General features: G+C 38.7%; 1 protein-coding gene across 6 annotated transcripts in view; it reads right to left on the reverse strand.

Moving 5' to 3' along the window:
* The window catches only part of PIK3R3 (phosphoinositide-3-kinase regulatory subunit 3), a 93,596-nt gene that overhangs the window by 39,873 nt on the left and 29,337 nt on the right, over positions 1–24,386 (reverse strand). For all 6 annotated transcript variants that reach the window (XM_032247429.1, XM_032247427.1, XM_032247428.1 and 3 more), the window contains 2 exons: positions 9,075–9,183; positions 6,257–6,355 (listed from right to left, as the gene is read on the reverse strand). In XM_032247429.1, the coding sequence (XP_032103320.1) occupies positions 6,257–6,355; positions 9,075–9,183 (208 nt within the window). The remainder of the gene's footprint in view (positions 1–6,256; positions 6,356–9,074; positions 9,184–24,386) is intronic.

Consider the following 24,386-nt stretch of genomic DNA (forward strand, 5'->3'; position numbering starts at 1 on the left):
AAACTCTACATTGCCTTTTAACTCCCCAACTCCTTTCCTAGAGCTACTAGCCTAGGTAATTTTGTATCCAATCATTTTATCATGTCATTCCCCATTCCCTTGCTGGTTTAAGCAATTCTTCTGCCTCAGCCTCCCAAGAAGCTGACTATCCCTTCAAGCTAAAATATAGCCTGATCACAGCTTCCCTGCAGAAATAATATAGTGGTTCTCCCCAACTACCTACAACATTAAATACAAATTCGCAAGTTTTGGAATTCAAAGCCCTCTTAAACATGACCCCTTTCCAACCTCTTATCCCTTACCACTTCTTCTTTACAAACTTTATCTTTTAGCCAAACAGGACTACATCTTACAGAAAGCGGCTATAAATTCTCACCTCTGTATATTTGCTCCTATTGCTATCTATTCCTGCAACTCTCTCCCACTTCTTACATGTCTAAACCTATCCCCTTCTTCAAGATATTCTGCAAATGCAATTTCTTCCATGAAGGTCAGTTTTCTACATTCTCTTAACAAAGATAGCTCTTTTCCTCCTTTCAGCCTCCAAAGCATATTGTGTGAACCTCTCCTGCTATTAACCTTTCACTCAAAGCCGTTTTCTCATTTCTTTTTTTTTTTTTTTTTTTTTTGAGACGGAGTTTCACTCTTGTTACCCAGGCTAGAGTGCAATGGCGCGACCTCGGCTCACCACAACCTCCGCCTCCTGGGTTCAGGCAATTCTCCTGCCTCAACCTCCTCAGTAGCTGGGATTACAGGCACGCGCCACCATGCCCAGCTAATGTTTTTGTATTTTTAGTAGAGACGGGGTTTCACCATGTTGACCAGGATGGTCTCGATCTCTTGACCTCGTGATCCACCCGCCTCGGCCTCCCAAAGTGCTGGGGTTACAGGCTTGAGCCACCGCGCCCGGCCCCGTTTTCTCATTTCTTTCGTCTTCACTAGACTATATATTCCTTGAGACAGAAGTTTTAACTCACTGTTAGATACCCTGCAGAGTAACTAGCACTAAGTTGCAAGTATTTATTAAACTGAATTAAGATCATCACTCTTCTGCCCTGCAAAATCTATCAAGGTCTAGTTCAACTGTCATTTCCCGAGAAACTTTCTCTTTGTCTTTCTCTCAGTAAATGTCTTTCTTTCAAACATTTATTCAACACCTATCAAACACCTACTGTATGTCAGACTTTGTGATAGATACATGAAAACTTTCAAACATTCTTGCTAATGCTAACAAGTGATGAATGGATAAACAAAATGTAGTATATACATACAGCAGATTATTATTCAGCCTTAAAAGGAATGAAATTCCACAACTTAGTGTCAGATTAAAACCATTTTCCAGATAAATAAGAAGGATAGTCATCATTAAATAAGTATTTATAGGCTGGGCATGGTGGCTCATGCCTGTAATCCCACCATTTGGGAGACCAAGGTGGGAGGATCACTTGAGACCTATAGTGTGAGACCAGCTTGGGCAACATAGTGAGTGAGGCTTCATCTCTACAAATAATTTTTTCCAAAATTAGCCACAAGGCAGGGTGGCATACCCCTGTCGTCCTAGCTACTCAGGAGGCTGAGGCAGGAGGATCAACTGGCCCATGAGTTCAAGGCTTCAGTGAGCTATAATCACATCACTGTACTCTAGCCTGGGTGACAGAGAGAGAGAGAGCCTATCTCTCTATATATAAATGTAAGGCATCCATTCTCTAATGCTTACCCATTATCAGGCACTAATATAGACACTGGAGAGATAGCAATGACTAAACAAATTCCCCAACCTCAGGGAATTTAAATTCCAGTAGGGCAAGATAGACTAGGTAGAAAAGGAGAAGAAAATAGACAGTGAGCTACCCATACAGTGAATTAGTCAATGCCATGGGTCTATATGAGTTAAAGACTATTCTGACTGTTGCTTTGCCTCTGCTGTCCATTATGATAACTATGTCCACCCTGCCTTTGTCAACTGAGTGCCTTCACTTGGCCTCTGCTACCCTGGGATCCAGTTATTTCACTGCATTTAAAATTTTCAATTGACTTACTACAGTTCCCATTTTAAGGTTTGGCCTAAAGAGAAGAGCAATCATGGCGTTCAAGAATGATGGGGTTCTCCTCACAAATCTGTTTCTCAAAGTACTGCTGAAAAGTATGTGGTCTGGACCCACCCAGCGTGAATAAACTTTAAGTGACAAAGCCACTCTAGCAACCCAGTCTCCTCCTTAAGTCTTTGAATCTCTTCCTCTATGTTAATCAAGATAGATCAGACACCTCCAGCTGGCTCACAGTAGGCCATCTTTTCATCCATGTTTCAGCCAACTAACCAAATAAATTGCTGCCTTTCCTAACTCCCTGAGCCGCAATATTAAATGCAGAATCTCTGTCTGGTAGGCCAATAACAATAAATTCAGCCTGATCCAACTTTTTTATGTTTCTTCCACCATTATCTCGCACCCTAAATATCTATTCCCATACATGTTTTCCAGATTTCTGCTTGTAGAAATTAGAAAACTCAAGTAGCTCTTTTAGCATGTAGCGCATCTCCTCATGGGTCATACTTTGTACCTCATCTTTCAGGGCCACTGGGATCCAAGTCTAGTTATAGGTCTAGAAGCAAAGAAGGGTGGTGGGGGTGGGTCCTGAGGAGACTCAGCATCCTCTTGCTTAGCAACTGCCTCGAGGAAGACCGTTATGGTTTCCTCAGACAATGCAGGGTCAATCCCCTCAGACACAGGTAGAAAGGCCAGTATAGGGGGGATGCTGCTAGTGGGGGTGAGAAGCCATTTCTGTAAGCAAACAAGACTCATCAGAATTTAGGAGCTCAGTGTCCCCAGGCTCATCAGGGTCTTCCCACACATCCCCATCCCAACGTACAGAATCCTATTCTTTCCCAACCAATGCCCTCACTTTAACAGCAGACACTTTACAAGGCCAATATTTCAACTTTGATTGTAATTCAGCTAATCACATGATGAGGGCAAGTGTTTGATTTTTTTGCAATTTCACACCTGTGGCAACAGAAGAGAAGATACTGACTCAGGGCATATTTAGAAACTCTTGGGCTATTTATGGCAGAGCTGGGGCCAGGAAATCAAAACCCTGAGCTCATCCTTTACTTTCATCACTTTGTCCAGCAACATTAGAAAACCTTGGTTTTCTACAAATGTTTGAAAATGTCAAATACAGAGTTGCCAAGTTTCTTGCCTCTTACAGGTGGTAAATTAGGTATCAAGTGCATATATTTTGCATATCTCTATATAAACAGTTCACATCATGGACTATCAGTTCTCTCGGTACTATTAGAAGTAGGGTCCTTAGCATTCTTAAGTCTCATCAAATTAGCCAATTTCAGAAACCCCAAAATTCATTAAGGAAATTCATTTTTAAAATTATCTTCCTAGGCTGGGTGCAGTAGGTCACGCTTGTAATCCCAGTACTAAGAGGCCGAGGCTGGAGGACTGCTTGAGCCCAGGAGTTTTGAGACCAGCCTAGGCAACACAGGGAGACTCCATCTCTACAAAAAATAAAAAACACAAAAATTAGCTGGGTGTAGTGGCATGCACCTTTGGTCCCAGCTACTCAGAAGACTGAGGTAGGAGGACCACTTATGCCTGGGAGGTTAAGGCTGCAGTGAGCCATGATCACGCCACAACACTCTAGCCTGGGAGACACAGCAAGATCCTGTCTTTTAAAAAAAAAAAAAAAAAAAATTTACCTTCCTCTAGAATCATTCCTGGTACCAAATCTGTGGTTTTTTTTTTTGTTTTTTTTTGGGGGGGGACGGAGTTTCGCTCTTGTTACCCAGGCTGGAGTGCAATGGTGCGATCTCGGCTCACCGCAACCTCCGCCTCCTGGGTTCAGGCAATTCTCCTGCCTCAGCCTCCTGAGTAGCTGGGATTACAGGCACACGCCACCATGCCCAGCTAATGTTTTATATTTTTAGTAGAGACGGGGTTTCACCGTGTTGACCAGGATGGTCTCAATCTCTTGACCTCGTGATCCACCCGCCTCGGCCTCCCAAAGTGCTGGGATTACAGGCTTGAGCTACCACGCCCGGCCCAAATCTGTGTTAATCAGAGTTCTGCAGAGAGACAGAACCAATAGGAGAGAGAGAAAGATAAATATGAGGGCATTTATCAGCGGAATTGGCTCACATGATTATGGAGGCTGAGAAGTCCCATTACAGGCCATCTGCAAGCTGGGGTGCCAGCAGCGTGGCTCAGTCCAAGTCCTAAAGCCCTAGAACCCGGGAAGCTAATAGTATAACTCTCAGTCCAAGACTGAAGGCTTTAAGAGCCCACAGGAGTGGGGAGGATTGGTGTAAGTCCTGGAGTCCAAAGGGTGGAGTTCTGATTTCCAAGGACAGAATAAGAGTGTGCTCCAGCTCCAAGATAGAGAGAGATAAAATTCTTTCCTCTTTCCTTTTGTTCTATCCTCAGCCAATTGGATGGTGCCTACCCACATTGAGGGGCAATCTTCCTTACTCAGTCCACTGACCCAAATGCTAATCTGCTATGGAAACACCGTCACAGACACATCCAAAATAATGCTTTACCAGTTCTCTAGGTATTCCTCAATCCAGCCAAACTGACACCTAAAATTAATCATCAGATATATTAAGGCCATGGAACAGGACAAGTTCATCTTAAGAGAATGAATACAGAGAAGAAAAGGAGGCCCAAGTCTAAGCCCTGGAACACTTAACATTTAGATATTGAGCAAAATAACTTAAAAGTTAAGAAGAAAATCAGGAAAGTATGATGTCTTAGCCAAAACAATAAACTGCTTTTAGGAAGAGGTGTCTATGACTAATGCTGCTAAGAGGTCAAGTAAGGTAAGAAGAGAGAAGTGGCCACCGGTTTAGCAGTATCCGTGGAGTGGTAGAGACAGAAGCCTGACTGGAGTAGAGGAAAAACTGTGTTCAATGAATTATTGCAGAATACTGATTAGTCAGCACAGTTCAAGTGCAAAGGTATTCACTTCTTTAGCTCTTTACCAGAAACTAAAATAGTGCCTCCAAACGTATGCCATATTAGCATAAAACATTGCATTTTTTTCCTAAAGACATTAAGCTGGAAAGGCAGCAAAGAGCCAGATGAATCTAGATCTGAACTCTTCCACTACCACTTTCTAACTATGTGACTTTAGGCAAGTTTCTTAACCATGTTAACCCTTAGCTACCTCATCTATAAAACAGGAGTAGTAATAATACCTACCTCATAAGGCTGTTCTGAGGAATAAATGATACGTTGCATGTAAAGGGCTTAGTACAAGAAAGTTAGTCATTGTTATTGTTACTGTTATTTTCTTCTTGTTAAATAGTTCCTTTTTTAAAAAAATCATAAGGCTTTATTGTAATTGGGCTACTTTAATTATTAAAATTAAATATAGAAATTTCTCATGCAGTTTCCTTAACCTTTAAAAAATATGTGTAAATATAAAAATTCATACATCCAACACTTAAAAAGACTCTAACATGCCCATGTGGAAAGCATGATACAGGCTGAGAACTACTTTATCTTCAACATATCCTCATTAACCAAAATTATGTTGAGTTCTGCTTTCTAAAGTCTGTATTAAGGAAGATAATAGGGTTATTTGAAGGACAGATTCATTTTTACCCTTAGAATATGCCCATGACTTCTACTTCCTTTATAAGGTCAACCGTATGCTTCTTACTCCCTTACATTTTGGGATTTTAGCCTTTTCATTTTATTTCTACATTTTTTTTTTTTTTTTGAGACGGAGTTTCGCTTTTGTTACCCAGGCTAGAGTGCAATGGCGCGATCTCGGCTCACCGCAACCTCCGCCTCCTGGGTTCAGGCAATTCTCCTGCCTCAGCCTCCTGAGTAGCTGGGATTACAGGCACGCACCACCATGCCCAGCTAATTTTTGTATTTTTAGTAGAGACGGGGTTTCACCATGTTGACCAGGATGGTCTCGATCTCTTGACCTCGTGATCCACCCGTCTCGGCCTCCCAAAGTGCTGGGATTACAGGCTTGAGCCACCGCGCCCGGCCAATTTCTACATTTTTTTAAGTTACCATTTTTATATAAAATGTTTAAATACTTATTTAAATACTTAATATACAGAAAAAAGAATTAGCCAAACTATATATTTATGCACATTTAATTAGGTACATAAATTAAATCAAAATATGAAAAATTATATAGATAAAGATTTAAATACAGAAATATCTGTATACCCAGAACTAAAATAACATTAGTAGAGCACTAGCCAAAAGACCTGAAAAGTACTCACCGCAAAGTCAAAGTATAATCTCCTTGCATTTTTGTTGAGGCATCTCGGACCAAGAAGGTCCCATCTGGCATATCCCGCAATTTGTCATTTACCTCCTCCCTGAAGAACAGAATTACAGGAAAAATGAAAAAATGTAAACACTGGTTGTCTTTACATGTTACTACTAAAGCTGCTTGGGTAGTAGGTGTGCCTAAGGTTATAGAATAATGGAGGCCTTTAGAGGTCATTTAGTTCTTCTCCCTAAATATGCTCTTTCTGTTTTGATTTTTGGTGTTATGCAATCTAAAGAAGGGCTATTTGATTTTTAAACTCTTCCATATTTCAAATGTGTGTAAGAGATTCTGTTTCCATTAAACCTTTAGGGCTTCCTTACGCAGTTCTGAACTTGTAAAGTTTCAGGAAAAAACAGCGGCTGTTTAAAATGAAGGTTATATTTAAGCAACAGTGACAGCTGTTTCTGAACAGAAGAGGGAAAATTCACTAAGTTCATAACCTTTCAATAGGATATTCTCCTAGTTTGAATTTTACTAATAACAAATTCCTTCTGTAGAGTTGGTTTAGGACCATAAGGCACAACACTAGAACACTTAAGGAAATGGCAGGGCATAAAAGACCCTTGAATCACAGCAGAACCACAGGATCTTAAAATAAAAAATAACAGACTATTTTATTGTACAATATTAAAATAAAAATATTCTAATGAATTTTAAAATAAAATGGCCAGGTGCAGTGGCTCATGCCTATAATCCCAGCACTTTGGGAGGTTGAAGACAGGTCACTTGAGGTCAGGAGTTTGAGACCAGCCTGGCCAACATGATGAAACCCTGTCTCTACTAAAAATACAAAATTAGCCGGACATGGTGGTGGGGCAAGCGCCTGTAATCCTAGCTACTTGGGAGGCTCAGACAGGAGAATCGCTAGAACCAAGGAGGCAGAGGTTGCAGTGGGCTGAGATTACACCACTGCACTCCAGCCTGGGCGACTGAACGAGACTCTGTCTCAAAAAAAAAAAAAAAAAATTAAATTAAATGTATTAAGTCCTCTTCAAAAAATTAAACACAGAATTACCATATGACCTGGCCAATTCCATTCCATTCCTGGATATATACCCAGTATATACCCAGGGACTCGGGGACTCAAATATTTGTGCAACAATATTAATTGCAGCATTATTTACAACAGCCATAAGCCAGAAACAATCCAAATGTCCAGATGAATGGATAAAAAATATATAGCATATACATATAATAAGATATTACTCAGCCTTAAGAAGGAATAAAATTCTGACACATGCTACAACAAGAATGAACCTTGAAGACGTATGAAAAAAGTGAAATAAGCCAGTCACAAAAGGACAATTATTATATGATTCCACTTGTGCATGATACCTACAACAGTTGAATTCATAAGACAGAAAGTAGAATGATGGTTGCCATGAGCTGAAGAAGGAGAGAAGGAGAGGTTATTGTTTAATGGTACAGAATTTCAGTTAGGAAAAATGAAAACATTCTGGAGATTGATGGTGATAATGGTTTCACAACAATGAAAATGTACACTTAAAATAGTTGAAATAGTAAGGGTTTTTAATTTTTTTTTAATTAAATAAATACCATTTTGGTAGAGGAAGAGAACACAGAAGAGAAAGGAATAGATAAGTGTATTGAGGAATACAGCATCAACCTTGAAGTTGATTTGACAGAAATGGATAGAGCTTTAAAAAGAAAATATATTTGAGACCCATTAAAGCAAAGTTTAACAAGAAAAAAATTTTAATAAGAAAACATAATATTCTAATTAAATGTATATAATTCCCTCTTTAGATTCAAAATGATCTAAAACCACATTTACCCAAAAAACAAATTTGTCTTAGAGTCCTGTTTATCAAACTGGGTGTGTAAAGAGACTGCACTAAATTCACCTAGGGAAGCTGTTAAATGCAGATTCCTGGGCTCCACCTCAATTAATTTTTGTGCATGCAAAGACTTTGGTATCACTGGCTTAAAGAAAGAAAGGTACAGAAATCTAAGTACCCACAAATATTGACAATTTTAAAACACATGTAACTATCCTAAATGTCTAGGTGTCACTTGTTCAGAAATCCATCCTCAATATAGTATTAGAAGTAATAATCACACCTGTAATTTAAAATTTTTCAGCCGGGCACGGTGGCTCACACCTGTAATCCTAGCACTTTGGGAGGCCAAGGTGGGTGGATCACCTGAGGTCAGGAGTTTGACCAGCCTGGCCAACATGGTGAAACCTCAGCTCTACTAAAAATACAAAAATTAGCCGGATGTGGTGGTACATGACTGTAATCCCAGCTACTCAGGAGGCTGAGGCCAAGAGAATTGCTTGAACCCAGGAGGCGGAGGTTACAGTGAGCCAAGATCTTGCCACTGCACTCCAGCATGGGCAACAGGGTGAGACTTGGTCTTGAAATAAATAAATAATAAAGATTTTCTTGTCACTTTTTCATGTGAAGCAAAGTATTAAGACACTTATGAAACGTTCCCACACAAAATTTTTTAAATTGTAATCTTTAAATGACAATTAGTAGTGCACTACAATGCTCTACTTTCTTTCTTTTTCTTTTTTTTGAGAGTCGGGGGTCTCACTGTTGCCCAGATTAGAGTGCAACAGAGTGCTCTCTACAACCTCGAACTCTGGTATCAAGCGATTCTTCAGCCTCAGCCTCCTGAGTTGTTGGGATTACAGGTGTGAGCCACCATGCCTGGCTTAAAATTATTTACTTTAACTACTAATTATCACAAATGACTTTATAAAAAACTGCATTCAATTACAGTAGCATTCTAGTTACCTTGAAATATCCCCCCAGTACCATTCTGCATCCTGAAGAGAAACAGAACAGTCCTTCATCCCATTTGTAACTGCTGAAGTCATTGGCTTAGGTGGCTTTGGCGGAAGAGCTAGAAGAGAAATGAATATTATTCTGTAGATGTAAATTATTGTTTTCTAATTTCCTCAGGAGCAGCACACTAACCAAAGTATGTTAAGATTCTAATAATTATCAATCAAGTTAAGTATTATTTTATGTTAAATGTTAGCCACAGAAGGAATCCTTTTGATTGCCTAAAAAGTGAAAATTTCAAGATATTTGGTTTTCCCTTTCTTCTGAAACACCGACTTCTAAGTCTGTAAAACTTCATCATCTCTCAAAAGACAACATGCAGCCCCTTTCAAAACAACTCAGTCCAAAAGCCATTAAGTGACCAATGTACATCATAAAGACTATAGTTAATAATATTGTATTATATACTGGTAATTTGCCAAGTGAGTAGATTTTAGGTACTCTTACTACAAAAAAAAAAAAAAAGGCGGGGGGGGTAACTCTATGAAGTGATGGGTATGTTATTAATCATTTGCTTAACAGTAATAGAATGAACCCTCTTGTTTCGAACTGGAATTACAGCTACTGATATCAACTCATGAATTTCAATGTATATAAACATAAATATGTAAATGCCTGTACACAGAATACATATAGTCCCTAGCTCTGTCCCCTGAGACAGAGATCCCTAACTCCCAGGCCACAAACTGGTACTTGTCCATGGCCTGTTAGGAAAAGGGCCACATAGCAGGAGGGGAGCAGTAGGCAAGCAATCATTACTGCCTGAGCTTCAGCATTAGATTCTCACAGAAGCACAAACCATATTGTGAATTGTACATGCAAGGGATCGCGGTTGTGCGCTCCTTATGAAAATCTAATGCCTGATGATCTGAGGTGGTACAGTTTCATCCTGAAATCAATACTCCCACCCCAACCCCACCCCAGCAATGAAACCAGTCCCTGGTGCCAGAAAGGTTGGGGACTGCTGCCCTGAGAGGTCCTGGGGACAATACCCCAATATGTACACTAAGCACCTAGACCTTGCTTTCTAATACCATTCTCTACTAAAAGGAAACAGGGCTCTTTAAAGAAACGGCTGATTCAAGGAACAGAATAGCGCAAGTATCAAATAAGCCTAGAACGCTGTCTTGTGCCAAAAAGGAAGGAAGTGCTCAAAGAATGAGAGAGGGTATGTTAAAAGAACAAAATGGTGAGCTTGAAGGGGCTCTCACTAACCAAATCTGGAACAGCTGGCCTATCAACACAAATGAAAACAGTAAAGAAATATAACTCATTAAACAAAATAGGAATATATGTGTCCATGTAGATATAAATAAATAAATGAAAGAAATAAAGGTTGATGAAGACCAAAATTAGTATTATCTCAATGTACTGTCCCACAAGATGCTAACTGCAAAAGAAAAAACAATAATAGTGGAAAAAGCTGGCAAATACCACCTTAATCAAGCAATTAAGGTTAATATTACAAATAATGGTGAAACTCTGGGCCCTAATACAATGCACTAAAAAGGACATAACATCACTTCTGTGACATTCCTGCCAAATATGCATAAACTGAATCTAATCATAAGGAAACATCAGACTAACCATGACTGAGGGACATTCTACAAAATAACTGAACTGTAATCTTCAACAATGTACAGGTCATGAGGGTCAAGGAAAGACTGAGAAAATGCAATGTGTAATTCTGGACTGGGTCCTTTTTGCTATTCAGGACAACACTGAGACAATGGGCAAAACTTGAATGGGATCTGAGGATGACATGGTAGAAATAGAACAATGTTAGTCTTCTGATTTTTATGGTTATATTGTGCTTCTGTGGGAAAATATTCTTGTTTGTGGAAAATACACAAAAATGATCATCATTTGGCATCATGTTGACAACTTACTCTCAAATGGTTCAAAAAAATTAGTTCTTTGAACCGTACTTGTATCTTTTTTGAGATTGTTTCTTTTTTCTTAATTTAACCAAAAAATTGTAAGCAATCTGGGGGAAAGTAAAACAATGTGAATATTTTCCCCAAAACAGAAGTCCCTTAATTGGCCGGGTGTGGTGGCTCACACCTGTAATCCCAGCACTTTGAGAGGTGGAGGCGGGTAAATCAACTGAGGTCAGGAGTTCGAGACCAGCCTGGACAACATGGTGAAACGCTGTCTCTACTAAAAATACAAATATTAGCTGGGCATGGTGATGCACACCTGTAAGCCCAGCTACTCAGGAACCTGGGGCATGAGAATCACCTGAAGCCAAGAGGCAGAGGTTGCAATGAGCTGAGGTTGCGCCACTGCACTCCAGCCTGGGAGACAGAGTGAGATTCTGTCTCAAAAATGAAAGAAAGAAAAGGAAGAAAAAAAGAAAGTAAAGAAAGAAGAAGGAAGGAGGGAAGGAGGGAAAGAGGGAAATGTCCATTAATCAACTGATTTTCAACATGGGCGTCAAGATAATTCAATGAGGGAAAGAATAATCTTTCTAACAAATTGTTCTGAAACAAGTGGATATCCACATGCAAAAAGAATGAAGTTAGATTCCTGCCTCACACCAAAATTAAATAAACATAGATCAAAGACCAAAATAGCAAGGGCTAAAACTATAAAATTCTTAAAAGAAAAAATAGGCTTAAATCTTTGTGACCTTAGATTAGGTAATGGTCTCTTAAATATGACCCCGAAAATAGCAAACAAGAAAAAATAGATGAACTGCATCAAAATTAAAAACTTTTGTGCGTCAAAGGACATCATCAAGAAAGTGAAGAGACAACCTACAGAATGGGAGAATGTTTTTGGAAGTAGAACTGATAAAATATATTTTTGTAAACATTTGTCAATGTATCTGTAAATATATTTTTGTACTTGCATCTAGAATTCATAAAAAAAATCTTTCAATTCAATAATAAAAGACAAATGACCCAATTAAAAATGGGCAAAGAGGCCGGGCGCGGTGGCTCAAGCCTGTAATCCCAGCACTTTGGGAGGCCGAGGCGGGTGGATCACGAGGTCAAGAGATCGAGACCATCCTGGTCAACATGGTGAAACCCCGTATCTACTAAAAATACAATAAATCAACTGGGCATGGTGGCGCATGCCTGTAATCCCACCTACTCAAGAGGCTGAGGCAGGAGAATTGCCTGAACCCAGGAGGCGGAGGTTGCGGTGAGCCGAGATCGCGCCATTGCACTCCAGCCTGGGTAGCAAGAGCGAAACTCTGTCTCAAAAAAAAAAAAAAAAAAAAAAAAATGGGCAAAGGATCTGAATACATATTTCTCCAAAAGACAGGCAGCCAATAAGCACATGAAAAGATACTGAACACAGCCAACAGAGAAATGCAAATCAAAACCACAGTGAAATACCACTTCACACTCACTAGGATGACTATAATTAAAAAGAAAGATAATAACAAGTGTTGGTAAGGACGTGGAGAAATTGGAATGCTCATAGACTGCTGGTGGGAACGTAAAATGATGCAGCTGCTTGGAAAACAGTCTGGCCATTCCTCAAAAGATTAAATGCAGAGTTGCCCAGCAATTTCACTCTAGCATATACCCGAGAAAAAAGAAACATATATCTACACAGAAACTTGTACATGAATGTTCACGGTAGTATTATTTATAATCGCCAAAAAATGGAAAACAACCCAAATATCTATCAACAGACAGATAAATAAAATGAGATATATATCCATACAATAGATTATTCAGCAAGAGAAAGGAATGAGGTACTGACATATGTTAAAACATGGACAAACCTGAAAACATTCTGCTAAGTGGTAGAAGCCTGTCATGAAAAGCCATGTATTATATAATCCCATTGCCCAGAATAGGCAAATCTATAAAGACAGAAAGTAGATTAATGGTTGACTACGGCTGGGGAGCAAGCGGGAAATAGGGAGTGACTGCTAATGTATAAAGGATTTCTTTCAGGGTAATGAAAATATTTCAAATTTGACTACGATGATGGTTGTACAACTTGCTGAAGACACTAAAAACCACTGAATTATACAATGTGGGTAAACTGCATGGTATGTGAATTATATCTCAATAAAGTTGTTTTAAAATAACTATCAGACTTCTGAAATTACTAGATGGGGGAGGATGTGCTATAATCTATACTTTTTTTCAAATTAGCTAAATACCTGTCTTATTTGAAAGGGATTTTATGTGACTTACAAAAGTAGCTACAGTTGGAACTATAACTTAGCAAAATTTAAAATTCTTCTACTTACCCACTTAACACAAGGATTAACAGTATAAACAGGTGTTATACAAAGCACTGCACTATAGCTATGCAAAGGTACAAAGACAAAGTGTTCCCTGCACTCAAAAGAACAAATCAAGAGGGAATAACACATAGAAACACCTAACTATAATACTCATTCAGAATGGGGTAAAAGCAAATTTTAATGGAAACCCAGCAAAAGGAGTAAATTGGGGAAACTTTAAGGTCAAAAATTAAGCTTCTCAAATCTAGTCCTTAGTGATTTGACTGTATGACCAACAGGGCCCAACAAGAATCAATGTGCTTCCTTGTATCAGCAGGTGGGTTACTCCCTAATCACCTTCAAAAGAAGTTATGGAGACTTGTCTACATCCCTTCAATGGAGGAGCACTATGATGAGATGAGTTAAGTTGATCAGACTGCCTGAGGAAGCTGCTATTTATGGGTAATGATAGTTCACAGATAGCTCTACCACCAACAACACATAATGACCATTTCACGTCTATCACAGAGGGCAGCCTCCTTGTATCTTGCTGTTCTCAACTACAGAAACGTAAGAAGAATGAAATTATTATAAAGGCAGTTTCTACATGAAGTTTCTAAAAGAACACAATCATAAGATCTGAACTAAATGCAGTATTGGCCTATTTCTACATTCCTACTATCTATCATCACACTCCACACATACATAGGCAAATATATATTGAACACCTCCTATGTTCCAGAAGCTGTGAACACAGTAATTAACTAGATAGACATAGTCTCTATACAGATGGACTTTATAATCCAAAAGAATAAATTTCAAGATAATTCATTGTTCCTAAAATTGTGAGTACACTCAAATATAGCTCTACCAAACTAAACTGAATCTTCAATCTAAATGTTTTGCCTTCTGAGAGTTGCTCCACACCTTCTCATGTGGATTGCAGAATATACTAGACAAATGTGAATAAAAACTTATCTCCTAATAACCTAATTGCATGAAGATAAGCAGATTTTTATCTATATGTCTCTTCCAGGTTATGATATTATAAATAAAGGTAAAAGAATTCCAAATCATTTAGCTTTTAAGTAGATCAAAAGGACTATCTTGAGGGAAAAACTGATTAGGGTATATTAGTCATCTTTTCAACCCTTTGACAAAGTAGTTCTTGCATTAGGTGAGCACTGCATTGCTGAGTGATAAGTACACCTGAGCAAATACCTTCTGAAATGGCTATCTATAAAATATAGAGCACTTTTACTTCTACTTAGTAAACAATGAAAAATATTTCTGTTTCCATTTTTAGAAAATATATTACAAGTTTGGGTTTTGTTTTAATCACGAGACACGGTCTCATTATGTTGCCCAAACTGGTCTCAATCTCTTGGCCTCAAGTAATCTTCCTGCCTTGGCCTCCCAAAAGTGCTGGGATTATAGGCATGAACCACTCACACCTGGCCTATATTACAAGTTTTTAAATATTAGCAATACAGAAAGATATTTTCAATTCAGTTTTAATTAATATGTAGATATATGAACAAACATACAGATATATACATGTAAGTGTGTATGTGTGCATATAGATATATATGCATAGAAACATATGAAAAATACACAGACTGTTAATAGTAGATACAACAGGGATCAGGGAACAGCAGAGGAGAACACTGTGTAAGTAAGTATATATATTGTGTACATTTTTCTAATGTGTTTCAATAACAAAAACAAAAATTGTGCCAGGTGCAGTGGTGTGCACCTATAGTCCCAGCCACTCGGAGGCTGAGGTGGGAGGATTGCTTGAGGCCAGAAGTTCGAAGCCACAGTATGCTATGACTGCACATGTGAATAGCCACTGCACTCCAGCCTATAATCCCTAGACTTTGGAAGGTTGAGGCAGGTGGATCACCTGAGGTCAGGAGTTTGAGACCAGCCTGGCCAACATGGTAAAACCCTGTCTCTACTAAAAATACAAAAATTAGCTGGGTGTGGTAGGGGGCTGTAATCCCAGCTACTTGGGAGGCTGAGGCAGGAATATGGGCTGATCCTGGGAGGCAGAGGTTACAGTGGGCCGAGATCATGCCACTGCACTTCAGCCTAAGCAATGAAGTGAGACTGTCTCAAAAAAATATAAAAAAAAGCAATCTGATTCATACCACTGTACCTTGGAAAGGCCAGGAATTGGAAGCACAGTGTATCTCTGAAGGGAGGATTGAGTCATTGGGCCGAAAACAGAGGAGTAGGCTGACAATCTACAGAAAGAGCAGTTAGGTCCTTAGCTCTCCCCACCTGCCCAAGCAACCAGGCAACTACCCCTCCTCCACTCTAGACAAAGGCTGCCTGTCAACTCACCAGTCCAGAGAAATAATTAGAAAGACTCTAGTCTCAGGGAACACCAAGCTCAGCTGAGAATAGGGGTGAACGCTATACTGAAAACAGCATAACTAAGGAAATGTCTACCAAACAGGTAGATTCCCCTAGCCCCTTCTGGTTACCCAAACAATGAGCTGTCAAGGGTATACCCCCAGTCAGGATTTGGTAGATTTTTCTCCATAGAAACTGATGGGACACTACAAAATGTCTAAAAATACAGATATTCTCAGGTTACCCAATGATAAAGATATTCATCATCTTTTTTTTTTTTAATTTTTGGTAGAGATAGGGTCTCAGTATATTGCCAAGGTTGGTCTTGAACTCCTGGGCTCAAATGATCTTCCTGCCTTGGCCTCTAAAGTGCTGGGATTACAAGTGTGAGCTACCACATCTGGCAGGTATTTATCATCTTATCACTTCTCAGTGAAGGCCCCCAGTTAATAAGTTTCTGACCACTCACATGGAGCTTCAACATGGATGAACCTTGAAAATATTATGCTAAGTAAAATAAGCCAGTCACAAAAAGACAAGTATTATGATTATTCTTACATGAGGCTGCTAAAGTGTCAAATCCGTAGAATGCCGTTGGCCAAGAGCTGAGGGGAGGATGGAATGGAAGTTAGTATCTAATGGGTACAGGGTTTCAGCTGGGGAAGATGAAAAAGTTCTGGAGGTAGATGGTGTTGATGGTTGCACAACCCTATGAATATACTTAATGCCACAGAATTTATACATCTTAAAATGGTTAAAAACAGCTGGGCATGGTGGTTCATACCTATAATCTCCACATTCTGGGAGGTCAAGGCAGGAGTACTGCCTGAGCCCAAGTGCTGGAGACCAGCCTGGGCAACAAGAGCAAGATCCCATCTCTAAAATAAATAAATAAATAAATAAATAAATAAATAAATAAATAAATAAATATTTTAAAAGAAATAGATAAAATGGTTAAAATGATAAATTATATGTTATGTATGTTCACCACAACTTCAAAAAAATACAAGACATTTGAGGAAAACCACTATGTTAAAGGAGACAAAAATAACAATAAAAAGAAACTTGGGAATAACCAGAGAATTCAAGGGAAAAAAAACTTCACAGACACACAAAAATAGCAAAATATCTCAGATATGTAAAAGGAAAGACTGCATCTATGAAAGACAAATAAGATCTATAATAAAGTCACATTCAAAGAACAAGAGCACTTATGTATTAAAATTATGATAGAAAATTTTTTAGGTCAGTTTACAATCTGGTAGGTAAAGCTGAAATCTCCCAGGAAGTGAAACAAAAAGAGAAAGTAATGAAAAAATTGGGGAAAAGTAAGAGAATCAGAGGATCAACTCAGAAGATCCAGCATCAAACTAATAAAAGTTCCACAAAGCAGAAAGAGGAACGTTTAAAATAAATAAGAAAAAATGTTGAGAACTGAAGGACATATATTTCTAGAATGAAAATGCCCAAAGAGTATGCCGCACAACAAATGAAAAAGATCCACATCAGCAGTGGCTCACACCTGTAATCCTAGCACTTTAGGAGGCCAAGGCGGGTAGATCACGAGGTCAAGAGATCGAGACCATCCTGGCCAACATGGTGAAACCCCATCTCTACTAAAAACACAAAACATTAGCTGGGTGTGGTGGCATGCACCTGTATTCCCAGCTACTCAGGAGGCTAAGGCAGGAGAAACACTTGAACCCATGAGGCAGAGGTTGCAGTGAATCAAGATGGCGCCACCACGATCCAGCCTGGGAGACAGAGCGAGACTCCATCTCAAAAAAAAAAAAAAAAAGATACACATCAAGGTACGCCCCTGTGGAATTTCACAACACTGGGGAAAAACAGAAGGTCCTAAAATCTATCACAAGGGGGAAAAAAAAGCTCACAAAGGACTAAAGAATGTCTTTGGGTTTCTCAGCAACACTGGAGACTAGAAACACTGAAGATAAACCTTCCATATCTGAGGGAAAATGATTTTTCAAGATAGAATTACATATCTTGCCAAATTATCAACTACACATGAGGGTAGAATTGATATTTTCAGATATACAAGATCTCAAACAACTTATCTCTCAGCATCCTTTCTTAGGAAGCACCTGAATGATGTGCTCCACCAAAATGAAAAATTAGGAAACCAGGTAGCATAAAATTCAGGAAAATGGATGCCAACACAGGAGAGAAGCAATGGCAATGACCAGCATAATGGTGAATGCAGTACTAGGGTGACGGCTGAAAACAACAGAATTCAAACAGGAAGAAGAAAGGCAGCTTAGAGGGTATGTTTAAGAAAAGAATGGAAATGGTAAATTATCTGATGTTTAACCATACTGTGATGAATTTTACGGTTCTGACAGAATCATAAAATTCTATCTTTAAATTTATTTAAAGAAAGGAAATGTGGCCAGGCGTGGTAACTCAAGCCTGTAATTCCAACACTTTGGGAGGCAGAGGCGGGCGAATCACATGGTCAGGAGTTTGAGACCAGCCTGGCCAATGTGGTGAAAGCCCATCTCTACTAAAAACATAAAAAATTAACAGGGTATGGTGGCACGTGCCTGTAGTCCCAGCTACTCCGGAGGCTGAGGCAGGCGAATCATTTGAACCCAGGAGGCAGAGGTTGCAGTGAGCTGAATCGCACCACGGCACTCCGGCCTGGGCGACAGAGTGAGATTCCAGCTCAAAAAAGAAAGGAAATGTAATCATAATATACTAAGCGTTTAGCTGTGAACACTACACAGTATTAATAGTGTGAATATTGAAAGATAACTTAAGAGACAATTGTAATTGTGATATAAATACACTGGAAAATGCATAGAAGGAAAGAGTGTATGGCATAAGTAAATCACTGTCTTCCTTAGAAGGAATAAATAGTATCAAAAAGTGAAAAGTCATAAATAGCAGTATAACCATATTATGAAAAATAGGGAGGTAAACACCAGAAGAAAAGGCTGAAAGAGGTAAGTGTTGCCCCTGAGGGCTAGAAAGTGGCAGAAGAGAGGGTAAGACAGGTAACTGATGATTCAGTACTATAAACCTTGCAGTGCTTTTCGACTTTTTAAACTATAAACCAGTATTGCTTTGATTAAGATAAAAATCAAAAGAAACCTTGAGTTTATTCTGATTCCACCACCTAAGCTTGATTTGGTAAATTATCTCACCTCTCTGAGCCTTAGGTTTCATGCTATGTTGACTCCAACTTGTACAGGCTAGTGAGAGCTGATTGTTGTATTTTCAGGAATTTTCAAGCCGCTATTCTACACAGTCATTATTAAATATTAAATAATGTAAGTTCACAGTTAAATTATATTAAAAATAAAGTTAAAAAATACTCAAAACTCATCACTTCATTAATAATGTACTTAACTATGCTTTTAAGAAACATCTACTGTGTTTATATAGTGGAAATACTGTGTGTTACTGAAGATTTCTTTCAAATTCTGCATTCAGTATGTCCCACTAATGGACTGAAATCAGCCACAGTAGGAGTATTTAAGCTTTGGAAATCATCAAATACTACAAATCAGAGTTTGATTTATTATTATACTGATGATCTGTCTGGGGCTGGCAAACCATGGCCTTCTGCCTGTTTTCCAAGGTGCAAAGAATGATTTTTACTTTTTTTATTTCAAGACCAGGGTCTGACTATGTTGCCCAGGCTGGTCTCAAACTCCTGGGTTCAAGTCATCTTCTCGCCTCGCCCTCCTGAGTAGGTGGAACTATAGGCGTGCACCACTGTGCCCAGCATTTTTACGTTTTTTTTTTTTTTGAGATGGAGTCTCACTCTGTTACCCAGGCTGGATGGCACAATCTCAGCTCACTGCAACCTCCGCCTCCCAGATTCAAGTCTTAGCCTCCAGAGTAACTGGGACTACAGGCGTGTTTGGGGGGCTGAAGTGGGGGATCACCTGAGCCCAGGAAGTCGAGGCTGCAGTGAGCCAAGATGGTACCACTGCACTCCAGCCTGGGCAACAGAGTGAGACCCTGTCTCAAAAAAAAAAAAAAAAAAAAAAGTTGTTGGCCGGGTGCAGTGGCTCACACCTGTAACCCTAGCACTTTGGGAGGCTGAGGTGGGCGGATCACAAGGTCAGGAGATAGAGACCATCCTGGCCAATATGGTAAAACCCCGTCTTTACTATAAATACAAAAATTAGCTAGGTGTGGTGGCGAGTGCCTGTAATCCCAGCTACTTGGGAGGGTGAGGCAGGAAAATCATTTGAACCAGGGAGTCAGAGGTTGCAGTGACTGCAGTGCAGACATTGCACCACTGCACTCCAGTCTGGCAACAGAGCAAGACTGTCTCCAAAAAATAAAATAAAATAAGCTGTCAAAGGTGAACGGTGTTATCAAAGGCACAAAACAAACCTAAAATATTCCATCAGATAATAATTCTGACTATCAATTAAAGAATCAGGAAACAAAAAGGAAAATCCCAAAGATATCTATTTGTGATATTATAAAAGGTTCAAAACAAAACAAAATAATTTGATAATATATATTTCCTAAAATTCACAAATTTATTTCATTTTAGAGGAACAAAAAATGAAGAGAATTAGAACTGGATGTTAGGATATAATTTTAGATGTAGAATAATGCTTAGGAAAAAAAGACTAGTTAATCAAGCTACCCAAGAGGAAAACATTTATTTTAATTAAATTTGCAAATTTTTGGAAGCCTAAAAATAAAATTATGGAAACAGGAAAAGAGGAAAAAGACAAAAAACATTTCATCTTTCTAAAAGGGAAAAAGTGGCAGCTTGTACTAAGTTCATTTTAAAAGACAATGATTAAACAAAATTTCCCCCCAGCATCAGTGAGCTGCCACATCCAAATCCAAACTTCACTATTTGGCATGCAGCATTGAATTACAGAACAACTTTGGTCATGCATGGACAAATGCTATTTTTCCCCACTGGAATGATTTCTCTGTAGTGTGCTCATTAGTAACACTAACCCATTCCTATGCCCCAACAACCAATTGCTTTGTGAGCTAAATCTCAATCCCAAATCAGACACTGTTGGCAAAACTAATCTCTGAATGAAAACGGTACAACAGTCAATCACAACATAGACTTTGGATTGTATGTTACTGATGCTGAGACAGAAAACTGCCATTTCCAGCAGGTAGTTTTAGTTGAGTTTCTTGGCTAAGCAAAATTAAAGGATGATTTTATCTTTGGAGACACATATATTTCCAGCTGTGCGCGGTGGCTCATGCCTGTAATCCCAGCACTTTGGGAGGCCAAGGCGGGCAGATCACAAGCTCAGGAAATCGAAACCATCCTGGCTAACATGGTGAAGCCCCGTCTCTACTAAAAAGATAAAAAATTAGCCAGGTGTGGTAGCACATGCCCAGCTACTCGGGAGGCTGAGGCAGGAGAATCACTTGAACTCAGGAGGTAGAGGTTGCAGAGAGCTGAGATTGTGCCACTGCACTCCAGCCTGGGTGACGGAGCAAGACTCCATCTAAAAAAAAAAAAAAAAAAAAAAAAAAAAAAAAAAAGCCATATGATATTTTCATAAAATTATAATACTATTTTTCTTTGAAAAAACATTTTTTAAAAACTGTTTCACAGTGAATATAAACAATTATTTAAACAATTAGAGTGTGGCAATTCCTCAAAGACCTAGAGGCAGAAATGCCATTTGACCCAGTAATCTCATCACTGGGTATATACCAAAAGGAATATAAATCATCCTATTATTAAGATACACGCATGTGTAAGTTCAATGCAGCACTATTCACAATAGCAAAGGCACAAAATCAACCTAAATGCCCACCAATGACAGACTGGATAAAGAAAATGTGGTATATATACACCATGGAATACTACGCAGCCATAAAAACAAACAAGATAATGTCCTTTGCTGGGACATGAATAGAGTTGGAAGCCATTATCCTCAGCAAACTAACTTTGAGAGGCCGAGGCAGGAGGATTGCAGGAACAGAAAATCAAACACCACATATTCTCACTTATATGTGGGAGTTGAATGATGAGAACATATGGACACATGGCAGGGAACAACACACACTGGGGCCTGTCCAGGGGTGCTGGGGGAAGGCAAAGCATCAAGAGGAATAGCTAATGGATGCTGGGCTTAATGCCTAGGTGATGGGATGATCTGTGTAGCAAACCACCATGGCATACATTTACCTATGTAACAAACCTGCATGTCTTGCACATGTACCCCTGAACTTGAAAGTTGAAGGAAAAAAAAATTAGAAGGGAAAACAATTATTAAAAGTTAAAGGTTGACACATTTAGGTTGATACATCCATGTGATTCTCCCTCTATACCTCCTTGCAAGTTGGAGACGGTTTCTTCAAGATTTCAATTCATTTTGACACCACCCACTCATATGATATAATTAGTAAATAGTTTTGTCAGTTAAAGTTAATTGCTTCAAAGACTCCCCAAAATGCTGTTGATAATAACTTTCCTCGTGATAGCAATGAATTATTTTTTATTTTTATGGAGACAGGGTCTCACTATGTTAACTAGGATGGTCTCGAACTCCTGGACTCAAATGATCCTCCTGCCTCAGCCTCCCAAACAGCAGGGCTGGGATTACAGGCATGAGCCACCATGCCCAGCCCAATGAATTAATTATATGTTCAGGACTTCTCCAGCTGGACTGCAGAATGACTGGGCACGAATAAGTTTTACACTTATTTCATTCAAATAAATACTATATTGTTTCTTAGCACTGCTCACAAACACACAGACAAAATTAAACCTTTGTTGAAAACCTATCCTTTTCACAGATTACTAAACTAAAGTGAAATATCCTGGCTCAGCCGTAACCTACCAATGTAACTTTGGACAATCTGGTCCATTTATCTATAATATGGTTGATTATATTACCATAGTCTCTCCCATCTCTAATTTTTCAGTCATCTGAAAGACAATATATAAAGTAGATTTCACTAGAATATCAGAAATTTCATTAATACTCTGCTGGGTGCCACAAGTCATTCCTCATTGGTAAGTTAAATTGAATTAGAATCTAACAAAGTATTTCTGTGTGTTCTAAAAAAGAATAACAAAAAAAAAAAAAGCAGGATATATTTTTAGATGGCAGTAATAAAACTGGCCAGGTGTGGTGGCTCACGCCAATAATCCCAGCACTTAGGGAGACCAGCAGGCGGATCACTTGAGGTCAAGAGTTCTAGAGCAGCCTGGCAAACACGGTGAAATCCCAGCTACTTGGAAGGCTGAGGTGGGAGGATCACTTGACCTCCTGGGAGACGGAGGTTGCAGTGAGCGCAGATCACATCATTGCACTCCAACCTGGGCAACAGAACAAGACTGTCTTAAAAAAAAAAAAAGAAGTAAATAACAAAACTGATGTAAACTAGGATTAGATAAATATTCAGGAAGAAAAAAAAGCAAAAAGGAAGAACACTTCTCAACTCATTCTGTGAGGCCAGTATTCCTGATACCAAAACCAGAAAAAAAAAAAAAAAAGAGGAAAACAACTATAGGCCAATATGCCTTATGAACACAGACACCAAAATTCTCAACAAAATACAAGCAAACCAACTCCAGCAACATACAAAAAGGATTATATATCATGACCCAGCGAGATGTGTTTCCAGGAATGCAAGGTTGGTTCAACAAACAAAAATCAATCAAAGTAACACACCATATTAACAGAATAAAGGACAGAGACCAACGTGATCATCTCAACAGATGCAAAAAAATCATGTGACAAAATTAAACACCCTAACAGGTACAGTGGCTCATATCTATAATCCTAGCACTTTGGGAGGTCATGGCGAGAGGGCAGCTTGAGACCAGGCATTCAAGACCAGCCTGGTCAACACTGTCAGACCCTGCCTCCACAAAAAAATAATAATTTAAAAACTAAACATCTATTCATGATAAAAATACTCAAGAACTAGGATTAAAGGGAATTTCCTCACCTAATAAAGAGTATCTACAAAAAACCCACAGTTAACATCATAATTCATGGTGACAAGCTGAATGTTTTCCCTTACTATTAAAAACAGCACAATGATGTCTGCTCTTACCATGTCTATTCAACACTGTAATTAAGATTCTAGCCAGGCAGAGCAATTAGGAAAATAAAATAAATAAAAGGCATCCAGAGAGAAAAGGAAAATGACTATTTCTATTTGCATATAGAAAATCATAAGGAATACTCAAAAAACTACTAAAGCTAATAAAAGAGTTCAACAAGGTTATAGAATACAAGATGAATATGCAAAAATCAAGAGTATCTCTACCATTAGCAATGAACAATCCAAAAATGAAATTAAGAAAAAAATTCCATTTATAAAGCACCACAGAGAATAAAATATTGAATACACATTTCAGTGAAAAAGATACAAAAATGTCCAAGTAGCACATGAAAAAGATACTCAGCATCATTAGTCATTAGGAAAATGCAAATCAAAACCACAGTGACATACTACCTCACATCTACTAGGATGGCTATAAACAAAAAGATATATAACAAATCTTGGTGACAATGTGGAAAAAGTGAAACACTAATATACTCCTGTCAGGCAAGTAAAATATGATCCAGTAATTCCACTCCTAGGTGTATATACAACAGAACTGAGAACTAAGTCCATGTAAAAACCTGCAATGAATGTTCACAGCAGCATTCTTCAAAAACAGCTAAAAGTGGAAACAACTCAAATATCCATTAACTGGTGAATGGATAAACAAATGC

Source organism: Sapajus apella, unplaced genomic scaffold (assembly GCF_009761245.1).
Source record: "Sapajus apella isolate SASKATOON/1434 unplaced genomic scaffold, GSC_monkey_1.0 scaffold62, whole genome shotgun sequence".
Lineage (NCBI taxonomy): Eukaryota > Metazoa > Chordata > Mammalia > Primates > Cebidae > Sapajus > Sapajus apella.